Here is a 14274-nt window from a genome sequence, read left to right on the forward strand (position 1 = left end):
CCTCGTTGCCAATCGTCAGGTATTGATTCGCTGTCCCATACCTTGAGCACAAGTTGATGAACCACTTGGTGTAACTGGTCGCCTCCATATTTAATTTATTCGGCTGTAATTCCATCGGCTCCTGGAGACTGATGATTTTGAAGCCGATGAATTGCACGGACTGTTTCTCCTAAACTTGGTGGTGGCAGTATTTGTCCGTCGTCTTCAGTTGGGGGGACCTCCAACTCGTCGATGTTCTTTTTGTTCAGTAGCTCATCAAGGTATTCGACCCATCGGTCCAATATGCCTATTCTGTCGGAAATCAAACTTTTTGTCTCGGCAGGATGAGCATCGTGGTGTATAAGGCTTCATCCTGCTGACTTGTTGGTAAAACTTGCGCGCCTGTAGCAGTTGCTCCCTGTACTTTTCTAGTTCACAGACTTGTTGGTTGTCCTAGGTTTCCTTTTTCCGTCTGTAAAGTCGCTTCTCCGCTCGACGGAGTTCGTGATAAGTCTCTGCGCGTGCCCGCGTTCTTTGAGAATGCAACATTACTCGGTATGCAGCATTCTTCCGTCCCGTTGCTAGCTTACATTCATCGTCAAACCAGCTGTTCCGACTTTTTTTTGCGGCTGGGGCCAAGTATTTTTGTGGCCACATCGATGATAACGTTGTTCAGGTGGTTGTGAAGATCATTTGTGGATGCTTCATCTCCACGACCTCTGCTGACTGCGGTTATTGCGGCATCCATTTCCCTCTTAGACTTCATTGTTACCGATAATAAAGTCACGCTCTTTGAAAGTAAAACTTGTGATAGATATCTTCAAACGTGAGATCAACATCTCACCTCCACACAATATCCGCCTTTCACCAACCATTACCAGCTTCTCAACCAGTTAACTTTGTGACACGGGTACACTTGGACAAACAGAGTGATAATGACGCTTCATAGTCTCCCTCGAGGAGCGCAAAATGAGTTCCTGAATGAGATTAGTATAGCGTTAACTGGATGATGCATGCAGGTTTAAAATCCCATCACGCTGCTCCCCAGTACAACCTACACGGTTTTTCACCCACCAGCTTTTATTTCTTATGTCCTCATATTGGTAATAGAGACTTTTCCATCCGACAAACGAACTGAAGTCAAAGGTAGGGGTTCTAGAAAAGGCATTCGATACCGCCTTTAAAGTCGCGTACTCTGCTAAATACCTCAGGAAGTTGACCACGGAAATTTTTAACACCTTACACCTACAGGTATAGATATTGGACTGCCTGAAGAAGTATAAGTCGGCCATCAAGACCGCCAAGAGGCGGTCTGGATTGGACGATTTTCTGAACATCGAAATTCTCCATTTTGCAACGAAGTACGGAGGCGTCTACTTTGCTATCTACAAGGGATGAAATCATAAAACCGGCCAACCTCCGGTTTCCAAAGTGTTCATTTATTTACTTTTGAACCAATATAAGTTAAGTACATCGCAAACAGTGTATGTACTATCTATTTATAGTATTTACTCCCTTAACAATGTCGTGCCATTGGGGTAATAAACTTTTTATAGAAGTCATGAAATGAAATATAAGGCGGCAATAAAAAATTAACGCGGAAAATTCAGCAAATAATTCAGTTTGTGGAAACTGGCCAACGCCAAAATATACAAATAACCGGATGTGCATTTTGTTATTATTATTCGTATTCGTATTCTATTCTAATCTGAAAAGGAAAATGAAACCTATAGTCATGATTGTGTTTGTCTTAAGATTTCTGTGTTCAGACGGTCAAAATCTTAGAACGGCGAAGGTCGTTATGATCCCTGATAAAAAGGGTGCGTTGATACCAATGTCGGCAGATGAAGTGTCAGCACAAGCAAATTTGGCCAGACTAACCGATTTTAATGTTTATTTTAACTTGTTTACCAATTTAAATCCAACAATATCCCAACAACTGGTTGATGGTAACATTAGCTCTATTCGAAATTCAAACTTCAATGCACAATTTCCAACAAGGTAGATCTTTTGTTATTAATTTTATTCATTGCTATTAGAAAATTTTAAAGTTAATATCACGAAGTTTATGTAATTAAGGAGTGTACCGAAAGAACATCTCTAAATTTCATGTGAAGTGTAATGAGCCTAAATATGGAAGATAACCGGAATGGCCGGGTTGCCTATTGTCAGCGATGAGAGCATCCCAGAAACAATAGAAGGGGCGAAATTTGATCGTGAAGATCCCCCGTACCCAAGGACAGCTCCATTGCTGGGTTTTGTCATCACGCGCATGCACTCCTCTTTGCTAGCCAGTCTCGGGAATGTGGAAAGCGTATTGGGGGTGGTTACGTTTGGACACGTCAATCCTCCACATTATGCACAAAACTGAATTTGAATTCTATATTGTGCATTGGGAGCCGCATGGAGTCGGAAAACTCGTGAACTGAAATACCAAAGAAGGTAGATCTTTTCGGCAGAGCTCTTTTAGGAAAACTACTATTCGATACCTGCAATGTGTTCCAAAAGGATAGAACATACATATATGGATGTCAAATTATGCTTCGGTATTGCTTCTCGTAGTGCAGATTTGGATGAAACATTCTCAATTCTACAAAACAACTTAAAGCAATATTAATACCTTAGTGATTTTATAGTAATGCGACTTCATTGATTATATTACTTACGCCAGCGTCTTTATGAAATATTGGGGATGTTGTGCCTTTTCAGAGCTAACAATCGATTATCCAGCTATGATCGGAACTCGGTTTGCATTCCTTCTGTTCACTGGTTTGTGAGATATAGGGCATGCCCTCAGACTTCAATAAGACTGTGTTTTAGTTTCATTATCATCACACGTAATGCTGTGCAATTGGTAAGCTTACAGCGGCGGGAAAACACGAATATGAACATAAACGTCCAAGACAACCAGGATTCGATTCCAGGGTAACGTGATGCAGAGTGAAATTTCTTCAGAAAAGGGCTGGTCGAAATAAAGAATTCTTTAGGAGTTACACTTACACTGAAAAGGTGCCCGCATTTTTTCAACATCACAGACAAAGGTGCTATTACGTACATGAATTGCGCACTCCCCAGCATCAAAATTGATCCTCCAAAATTTCGAATCACTTTCCGCAACTTAGTGGGGAAGTCACATTTTATTCTGTAAAAAACTCTCTTACTGCTGATACTTGATGTCACCACTGCTCTTCAAAAGTGTGCTCATCCATCGGTCTTGCTGGTTTTTCACATTTTAAACTCTGAAGGTTTTTTATAGGTTCCTTTTCTAGCTACAGTATTGTCTAGTCTGCACTTGGACAAAGAAGAGCTGGTTGTTAAATAATTTTCTCCAATTCATCAAGTTAAGATTTAAGGAAATACAGCAGCAATACACCTCATTTACTTTAGCTGACACAAAGTTGTCTCAGACAATCGCGTATAAGCTAGCCAACGAACACTTATTTTGCTACGTCACCAGTCTAATCAGTGAGCCATGTATTAGCACAGAGGTTCTCGTATGGTTTACTGCCCAACTGTCCCAATAGATTCGAATAGTGCGACCCCTCTATTTTTGTCGCAAACATTCTTCTGCTGTCAATGAAATGGCATATAGCCCCGCCTGGAATATGGTCGTCATTTTTCCGAGATGTCGAACCAGTTAAATAATCGAATTCATGGCTGACCCATCGGTGAAAATCATTAAGTCTCTAATCCCGAAAGACTACCATTTATCGACGGTTCTTCTTTTTTGGTGAATACGACGGAGTATATTTTTTTAAAGACGAATCTGGAAACCATATAATTGGCGGCATCAGAGACACCTGATATTTGCCAAGGAATTGGGGTGAATGGGGGTGGAGTTAGGATAGCTTTCGAGTGCGCGATCGGCGCACTACTCATTGCTCCAGTAATACTTAGGCAACTGAGCCTCTGAATCTGCTGTTAGCAAAGTTCAGTTTCGGTCACTAGGCGATGCATGCATACTTCAAAGTGGGTTTTATTATGAATGTATACATCCAATGACTCCATTGTGGGGAAAATCCCCAGGTCGTATCTATTCCAGGTGTACAGACCAGTCTGCAGGATTTCTGATATTGTTCCCGAATATAGTGCATTCACGTTAACTTGGAGTCGAGAGGCACTGCTAGATATTTGACTGTTTGTACCAGCTGGATATCCACCTCTGCAAAGCTAGCGTACAGCTTCCCCACCTGACGCTCCTAGTGAACATTATTAGTCCAGTCTTCGTAGCGCTCACCTTGAGTCCATTCAGGCGGTTACATACTATGTCCACAAACTTGTCGATAATTATTGCGGCTTGAGCGTCCCCAAATACTTGTGCGAAGACCTTTGTGTCCTTTAAGAGCCATGGAAGGTGTCCATAGGTAGAAGTCATAACAGACGGAGAGAACTGCTCCCTGTGGGCAACTCTGAGACATCATGTCTCAATAGAATTCTGTCCGATCAACATGTGGATCTTTCTCTAGCATGTGAAGGATTCAACTGACTAACAGCGGATCGATTCCTTGCACCCTTGCAGCGTTACAAATCGCCGGAAGTGAGACATAATTAATAGCGCCTTCGATGTCCATGAACACCTAAGGCGTATTCTTTCTTAGCCATCGCCTTCTCAATTTTTCCTGTTAACTCACGCAATACTGCCTCCGTGGATTTGCCTTTCTGGTAGGCATATTGTCAAGAGGGAGGTCGCCATCTAGGGATGTGTGCATCCCTTATGAACCAATTTACTATTCTTGCAAGTCCTTTTAGCAAAAAGGGAGTAAAACTGATCGGTCGGTGCAGAGTTGTATCTATGAAACAAGTTAAATGCCTATTTTCCTCGTTCCATGCTAGAGTTGAACTTTGCATGCTCGAGTCGAACTTTTCGGTTGAAGACTCCATGCAATTGTCGGCCCTGAGATAGGATTTTGGATGCTGCCTGGGACTTCAAACAAAGGGTTTGCCATTTATTCACTGCTTTCTGTGTACCTCCTGCTCTGTAAACTTAGATAATCCAGCTGCTGGCTATGCTCTTTGACAAGGATCCACTTCAGCTTTTAGGTTGCCTCAAGGGAGTTGGTCTCTTCACAAAAGCGTCTCTATGATGATCGTTTAGCCGATCTTATAATAATAATAATAATACCACCACCGGCCACCACCACCAGTGCCCCTTTAGTTTTTAAGTAGGTAGGATCGTCCGAGCCTAAATGCTTGGCACTTAGTGCTAGTATTAGGTAAAATCCGGCATCTGCCGAGATTGTGATAACACGGAAATAATAATCGTTGGCGCAGCATCCATATTAGATCAGGGCCTTCAAGTGTGTTAGAACAATTCATTCAAGACTGTAACGGTACACTACAGTACACCGTAGGAGACAATATGGTCAGCACTGCGCTCGCCCGAGATTATTACCCTGATTTGACTCAGGTACTCATTCACAGCTGAGTCGACTGGTATCCGACGTTAAATCATGATACAAATCCCCCTGTCTCCAGGGAGATTTGAACCGCGACCTTCAGTACGACAGCCTTGTGCTTTAACCACTCAGCTACCCGGAAACCGATCTTATGCTCTTTTTTAAAGATTTGCATCTTTGCACTGATTCCAGTCAGTGGCTGAATCAGATTTTAGAGCACGGTTGAGGAGCACCCTTCCAGCACCAGCCGAGTTCCACCATAACATTTTACCTTTCTTGAACATCTTGAGTGAATAGTTCTCTTTGAAAGCTTCTCTCATGCTAGTTGTGATCATCTGGGTTGTTTTCTCAATTCTAGCATTGGAGTTGATGCCTCTCCCAGGGATCATAACTCGGGCGCTCAGGTCTGTTTTGCACGTTGCCCGGTCTTTCTTACGTGGATTCGAAATAGAGAGGGTGGAGGTGGATCCATGCCCAATACGAAATCAATGCGTTTGTAATCCGGTAGTGTGTACTCTTCACTCTTCGACAAGAATTGCAATGTCAGTGATGACGATAACCTCTTGCCTGACCACTTTGGAGAAAGTGGGTTCATTACCCAAACTGAGGATCTGCAATACGGTTCCTAGCAGATACTCCAGTAGACTCGATCCTCTCGTGTTGATGTTGAAACTTCCTCAACATATATGGTATCACATGCTGCTATTATTTCCATGTCTACTTTACTTTACTTTTGGAATATTGGTTAAGTCTGATGAATGTCCCACTGGGAACTTCATCTACGTCATAAAGGAAATGAACAGAGCACCATAGAATCTCTTTATCTCCCTGTTGACTTTTTATGGTCAATTTGATCGTGGCTGTGCAGCCATCAGCTACATAAGTCGTTCACCAAGCTAGAATGGAGGTCTTTTGAAACCACAATGCAAGAACGGGGTCTATCACTTCCATTGGCATTCAATAAGTCAGCATCTCGGAAGTTTAAGCCCATAATTTTCTCACCAGCAAACCATGGTTCTTGTATGCAATATATGTGTGTGTTGCGGATATTGATCCGAAGACTGATGAGTGGAATCGTTACTTTACAATGCTGGATATTTATTTGAGAGATGTGACACCTCATCTACCATTCAGACGAATATGCCGTGGGCTGCATGTCCCTTCGATGGTTTTCGGTACCGACGCTTGTAATCTGACGGTCCCAAGCCCGCAGTAGAGCAGGAAGCCCGTTTGTTCCCGAACCTCCTTAATATCCAATTCAAGAGTGCCGATAGGGAGGAAAGGAAAGGCATTTTCTCCTGTTTTGCTGCCTAACCGCATCCATATAAAGGTGTTGAGGTTATTATGGACACTAAGTGGTCCCAAAGCTCAAAGCATTATGTAATCATTTGCGAGGATGCAGTCTTTACAGCTAGGATGAGTTTTCCTCTAAGCTGTTTGCGCTGCTCGGTATCGTAGCTGAATGGATTAATATCGTTATAAAAGACCCATCAATCGGTATCGATGGCCTTGGCTGCAAATGACCGTTGCTGGCAGAGCCGGCTTTATAGCCATTTGAACTGAAGAATTGGGATCGCCAGATGGTCGCTGCTGCTTTGGTTTGCTCTTAGCCGCAGATGCCCGGTGTTTTTTTTTGCTCGGAGGCGGTTTGCTCGAAGGCTTTTTGCTCAAATGCATCCTTTTGCCCGAAGGCGGTTTGCCCGGAGGCTGTTTGCTGCCCGAAGACAGATGCTTACTCGTATGCCAGACTTTATTCTCAGCAGGTGGTCCGACTGGAGCTGGGGTAACGAATGCTGACAGAAAGGGACTGTTTCAGTTCGTCCGTCCCAATTGGGTTGGTTTCTACTTGAATAAATGGACAATTTGCGTCTGTACTCAGGTTTTTCATCGGTGAGCTCACAGTTGGCACTCGCCTGGAGGTTGAATCGTCATGATCGAAGTGCTTATGTTTTGTTTTGTGTTTTGGGCTTTGAATTTTTTCACAATTGGTTGCCATGGCCTTTGTGTTACCGTGGAATATAAGCCGATCTTTGCAGAGCCTCCTTTTGCTGAGACAAGGCTAGTTGAAACTAGGTGTTAGCTGGTACCTAGAGTTCACAGTCACGACCACATCCTAACTTCTGTGAGCATTCCGCCCTCGGCACAGTAGTCACAGTTTGGTTTGGGGTAGCTTCAGGTGTAATCTTTGGTTTCTTGGAGAATCTTCCTTACGAAGCCCCCTGAGCATGACAGGGTAGGTTAACATCGAGGGAGAGATATCGGAATGGCATGTATTTTGAAGTTTTTAGGTTAATTTTTACATCCTGTAAATTCCACACAAATTTATGTCACTCAGTTGGTGCGCGGGATTTGACAGTTTTGGTATGTCTACTTAATTCCGTTTGGAAAGGCTATTTTTGAGAAAAGTGTGTTTCCCTGTCATAGTTAAGGATTTAAGAAGGTTTTGTTTCAAACGAAGATAATTTGCATGACGTGAAGTAGAAATGATACTACAAGGGTGTCTGGTTTTTGGAGATTCGGATGAGAAAAAAACAGTGGAAGGTTTTGGGATGGTATTCAATAAAATGCTGAAAAGATAATTGATCGGGGGATGAGCTTCGAAGCCAAAGTGCTTTTTCGGTAGATGTGGAAATCTATCGCCCGTAATCGCGCTTTTTCTCCTCTGCCTTCCGCAGTTTACTCCGGATGGATCCGATCATCGTGTTAATTACACCCCAATCCTCTTGACATGCTGGCATTCTGCGCACCAAGTTTTCAGGTACTGGCAACTTCCCTAGAGTTGCCTCAAGGTTCTTCTACGAATCTCGGCCGGTGAAATAATATGAGCTCCGGGTTCTCTCCATTGCAGTTTGAACAATCAGGGGAGGTGTCTAGTTTGAACCGGTACAGGTCCTGGCGATATCCCCCGTTCCCCGTGGCTAAGGCTACAACTTATTTTACCGTGCCGTCTCTCCAACCAGTCCTTGATGGCAGGGATGAGCCTATGAGTCCACCGACTCTTTCCCGAGATTTCTCAACGATCTTGCACTTTATTTATAGATCTCTCATTCTTTGCATTCTTCGCCTGCGAAAAAGGATTGATGGTTTTGACGTTATTGATATATGTTCGTCATCTTCTCTCCCAGTATGTCAATCGGTATGAGTCTTGAGATGACATCCTTGGGTTTGTAAAGTCTGCTTGTGGCTAAGGTTGGAGGCTAGGGATGTGAGCTTGATATTGTTCTATACAGCTCTAGTATGGGAAATGGCATTGTAAGTCTCTGTCTGCCTGTCATACGCACTTTTTTCAGAAACCGAGAAACCGTTGACACGAAGTTCAATAGAAAAGCTGCATCTTTTGTGCAAAATGACTACTCTCTGGGAGATTCCAGTACCACACCGAATTGAATATCGGGTATATTCAACGTATATATACTACGAGCTATGTATATATAAATGGAACAATTATGTGTCCAAATATTTTACATAAGAAATCAACAAAAACTTACGTACTTGAAGCGCGCACCTTCCGGTTTGGGGCTTGTTTTATCTTTCCCAATTTATATGAGAAATGTCAGTTTAACAGGGATTTAAAGAACCCTAAAACTACGGAGAGGATGCAGTAGGGAGAGTGCAAACGAGGCAATCCGTTGGTCTATTGTCGTTCGTCGGCTTCACTTGCGACGTCAAATAGCATTGGCGCTATTCAGCGCCTTTGAATCTGAATTAAATTTGAAATGCTTATAGTTGAAAATTAATAGTTATTTTCTAAAAATTGTTGTTGTAATTTTGATTTCGATCCTTAGTCTATTGCCATTTTATTTGTCAAAATTAGTTCGTGCTGTCTTTTACTGCTTCTTTTCGGTAGACTGATAGTCTTAATTTGAGTGCCGGCCTGAACAATCTCATCCTTTATCGCGTATGGAGCTGTCTAAACTGCTTTTCTATAGTTCCAAAAGATGCTCCCTCTCATCCTTCCCAACATTCTTGTGTAGTCCAGGTTTGTTGTGTTTGCGAGCTTACTTGTACTCCACGAACTTTTCAACTCTCTCAATCGGAAATTCTACTTGGCTTACGATACGTTTGACATCCGTCTAAAGTTGATTACTTGGGAATCTAATTTGACTTTTATAACTTTATCGAGTCTCTTCTTTATCCGACTTCCATTTGCGATACAAATCCCTGCGGCAATTTTCACCCTGGGTTGCTTTGGGTTCTAGAAGATGCAACTCGAAATTCAGAGTGGCAGATTTTTGGTAGTGGCAACGTGGCATACTGGCAGTCTGGGTTGTTTAGGATAAAACATTGTACTAGACTTCTTAATAGTTATCAGCTAGGAGCAAAAGTCCAAATAGATTAACTAAAAATTCTCAACGCTGAGATATTTTAGTGCACTTGAAGGATAATAAACCCTTATCTGATAACTCCAGCCTGATCTGTTGCTCAACAAACTCAAGGTATGCATGGCATCGGATGTCTTCCTCCTTGGCCGAACGGTTTCAAGGCATATTATGCTGAGGAAGTAAGAGAGTTGTACAAACTCTTGATAACTTGTAAGGTGGATCCAGAATATCTCAACTCACTGCTGGTATCATTAATTTCTAGGTAGAAGAACGCTTCAGTATCGTGTGGTATTTATTTGGAATTTTGGCAGGATTAACATAGGCAGATTGATCGAAGCTTTTCTAACACGGGTCATCTACGTATTTTCATTTATTAAAACATCCTATTCTGATAACATAGACGAAGTTAATAGAAATTGAATTTATACCCCGATAAAGGCTTTTCTTTACTGCTTTAGGTCTTTTTTCAAGATACGGACTGTACTCTAATTCAGTACTAGAATACCAGAGGAAAGAAAGTGAAGGCTTTTGCCACTGATTACCAACAATTTTCCTTAACCTAAAATTGCTTACCCTAATAAACATGCTGCGGTGTACTTCAGAAAAAATTGTTCAAATTTTAATATGAGTACAAGAAACTATGCGAAATTAGCAATTTTACAATTACTTTGTTTTTCTTCTCTTTCTGTAAGTTTGTATGTGTACAGAAATTATTTTGAAACAAGTCGGAATACCGGAAGCTGGCGCTTCGGGTGTAAAGGTTTTGTATTCATCTTATGTGAGAAACTGTCTATGCACTTCTCCCATTCGTATATGGCTAAGAACACAAAATATTCCATGATATTTTTTTCAAACCACACGATATTCGTACATAATATCAATGAACAAATATATCTTCTGAATTAGGAACTACCCCAAAGCTTCAATTACATATACATATAAATACATACATATGTCTGTCGGGAGCAATTGGCATTGATATATAAATGATTAAAAAACTAAACCGAAATATTTCTTTCCGACCTCCCATTTCCTTCAAATTTTCCAGAGTTATGCGCTATGTTATCTCCTACATTTTGTGGTTTCGAAAAAATATTAATTGAGCCCTATCGTTTGATACCCCACATGGCCACGGGTAGGTAGGTAGGTATCAGTGCCCGCTCCGACAAGCCAAATTAGCGCTTTGGTGCGCCGTTTTGATGCCGCAAACTCCTAAGACCGTGACTGTTGTTATGAGAGCAGGGAGGCAGAGTCCAGCCGGCTCGGATCTTCAAAGCCAGCCCGTAGCATTCACGAAGGAAAGCAGCTCTCCCACTCTACAGCTATAAATCTCTCTGAGGTCCCCAAAGAATGGTTTACCCAGTGTCCGCACCCTGATTCTAGCCAAAGCTGGGCAATGGCAGAGAAAATGCATGAAGGTTTCCCTTCCTTCTCCTCAGCTTCGGCAATGCGAGTTGTAGGCTATGCCGAGCCTAGCGGCATGGTCTTCTATGGGCCAGTGCCCCGTACAGACCGCCGTAATCTTGAATGCATTTGTACACGTCTGGCAGAGGAGCTCTCGTGATCAGGCTATGTTATAAGCGGGCCAAATTTTCCTTGACTTGGCACAGCTTGTAAGCCTTCGCAATCTTAGTCACGCGGCTGCTAAGTAGTGCGAAAAGGCTCGGCCTCCGACAGCCGCCGAAGAACACCGACTGTTTTCGCCCAAGGACCACCAATAGCAGAGCCTTGCCTGGCCAATCCGGCAGCTCGCACATTCCCCTCTATGTTTCTACCCCCGGGAACCCAGAGGAGAGTGATCTTGAGCGTGCCGCCCAGACGGTTAAGCGCATCTCTGCACTGCCCCACCAGCCGGGAAGATGTCGTCGTTGAGTACAAGGCCTTGATGGCCGCTTGGCTGTCGGTCAGAATGGCTATGTTACGCTTGGGGCTCAAATCACGCTCCAGTCATTGACAGACTTCCAATATCGCCAGTAATTCCACCTGGAATACACTGGCGAAACCTGGGAGACCATACGACTTGGATACAGCGTGTGTTTTCGAGAAAATCCCCACGCCAACCCCATAGGCCATCTTTGATCCGTCCGTAAAGAATACTATATCATAGTCTTGCAACACGCCGCCGGTCTTCCACTTTGCCCTGGTCGGAAGGTCCACAGCAAAGTTTCCCTTGAAGTTCAGTTTGCGTGTGACATAGTCTGTGGGGGGTGCCCAGATTTCCCGAGGTATTTCGCCTAGGATGTTGCTGTGGCCGTGGGACTTCGCTGCCCAGCATCCGGACTCACGTAGTCTGACGGCACTGCACGCTGCAACATATTTAATGTGGAGGTCTAGGGGGAGGAGATGCAGGAGTACATTGAGGGCATCTGCCGGGCAGGACTGCAGAGTCCCAGTAGCACCCGCACACGCGGTTCTTTGACTCCTATTAAGCTTCCTTCATTGTATTTTTTTCTCAAAGCCTGCCACCATACAATAGAGCCGTACGTTAGGATCGGACGCATTACAGCGGTGTACATCCAGAGAACCATCCTCGGCCGGAGACCCTCTTTCTTTGCAAAGGTTCTCTTGTAGGCATAGAAGGCTATACAGGCCTTCTTAACGTTCTTAAAGTTCTATGTTCAATCTCCAATTTAGCTTACGATCCACGATTACACCCAAATACTTTACATTAGAGGAAAGAACCAATCTTTGTTCATTCAGCCGTGGTAGATGGAATTCAGGTATGCTTATCTAGGTGGTGAATAGCATCAGCTACGTTTTGGTTGGGTTTATGCTGAGTCCGCATCTTGAGGCCCACAGGCGCACCTTTCGCAAAGCTCCTTCCATGATGTCGCTTATAATGGATGGAAACATCCCTGATACTAATATCACCAAGTCGGCAGCATACGCCACCACCTTCACTATTAACTAGAGCACCGGTGAAATTGCGCCACCCTGGGGCGTGTCTCTGTTCACAGCTCTGATCAAGTGGTTGCCTCCCAGATCCGATTGGATTATCCGTTGTTAAAAGCTCCCTCTATATCCAAGAAGACAGCAAGGGCATACTGCTTGTACTGTAGCGACCGCTCAACCGTGCCAATTACTTCGTGGAGGGCGCATGGCCACATTCTGTAAAAAAAGAAATATCACCGTCCTTTTGCTTGCATGGGGAGCCGCCAATTTTATTTCACACAAAAGGTTAAACCTTTTATAACCCTAAAATGGAAGTTAAAATCTCCTGCCTGGAGGAATCACTTCTTTCCCCCTATCTCGTTGGGCTTGTAAAGAATATATCTCTTCCGGTTCTCCTGGATTTCGTAAGAAATGTCTCATTTTACTTCTCACATTGGAGTTGTGTGTTATATTATCTAACAAAATAATGCATTTTTCTCACTTTTGCAGAATAATTTGCAATGGGTGGTTCAGTGGCAACGATACGGACATGAACAAAGTACTTCGAAATGCTTACCTTGCGGTTGGTAACTTCAATGTCATCGTGCTGGACTGGAGTGAGGGATCGAAAGATTTAAATTATATCCAGGCAGCAGCTCATACTAGAACAGCTGGATCGAAGTTAGCATCTTTTATCCAGTATCTCGCAGCTAATGCTAAGCTGGATGTGAACAACACCTACTTGATCGGACATAGTTTGGGAGCACATATTGTTGGCTTCGCTGGGAAACTTATTCAAACTCCTAAGATCAACACGATTTTCGGATTAGATCCTGCAGGTATACCTTTCAATACTGCTGGTCCTAATGATCGCCTGAATATCGGGGACGGGTCATATGTGGAAACAATTAACACTGATATTGGTATTCTGGGTCCGAACATGCCAATTGGAAATGCATCTTTTTTTCCCAATTATGGCACACTACAGCCAGGTTGCATTGGTGTGACGACACTCTGCAGTCACGCTCGCGCTTATGTCTACTTTGGTGAATCTATAGAGGCTTCGGTTGACTTCTATGCGGCGCAATGTTCAGCATTTAATAATATAATTTTCCGCGATTGCAATAAAACAGGACCTGTGGCATACATGGGAGGTGAACGGTCGAATTATGACAGAGGAGTGAGTGGTATTTACTATTTGCCGATAAATTTTAAGCCGCCTTATGCTCTCGGAACATTTTAATGCATTTAATGAATCGAATTGTGTTTCAATTTTCCGTTAGATGTTAAATGTGATTTCAAACCCCCAATCAAATTTAATTAGCAGATTAAAATAATAGATGATATTAATTCGTAATTATTAATTAATATTAAATTATTTCCTGGCTAGTTTTATTTTCAGATTACTTGTAAGTAACTCCAGAGAGCATTTTCAATTATTTCCTAATCTTAAAGGCTTATCCGAGAAGAGGACTAGCATTAATCTCGTGTTTGTGTTTGTTTTGAATAGTGATATCTCAGCGAACGGGATTTATATACCAGAAGTGTTCTGCAGATTATCAGTGGTAAAACTATCGTTGAGAGGAAATGTAATGCACATTCAGGCAGGATATAATAATGAATTTAATTCATTCCAATTTTTGAGGTAGGAATACGGTTTCTGACAGGATCTTGAATATGAGATTGTGGTCCAGATTAAGGAGCAT

At 42.8% G+C, this 14274-nt stretch overlaps 1 protein-coding gene across 1 annotated transcript; it reads left to right on the forward strand.

Moving 5' to 3' along the window:
* The first annotated feature begins 1673 nt into the window (after positions 1–1673).
* Positions 1674–13896, forward strand: LOC119661575 (pancreatic triacylglycerol lipase-like). The gene is made up of 2 exons (XM_038070974.1): positions 1674–1980; positions 13079–13896. The coding sequence occupies exons 1-2, from the start codon at positions 1700–1702 to the stop codon at positions 13809–13811; spliced, it is 1014 nt and encodes a 337-aa protein (XP_037926902.1). The 5' UTR covers positions 1674–1699; the 3' UTR covers positions 13812–13896.
* Positions 13897–14274: the final 378 nt, after the last annotated feature.

This window comes from Hermetia illucens, chromosome 1, assembly GCF_905115235.1.
Source record: "Hermetia illucens chromosome 1, iHerIll2.2.curated.20191125, whole genome shotgun sequence".
NCBI classification, from domain to species: domain Eukaryota; kingdom Metazoa; phylum Arthropoda; class Insecta; order Diptera; family Stratiomyidae; genus Hermetia; species Hermetia illucens.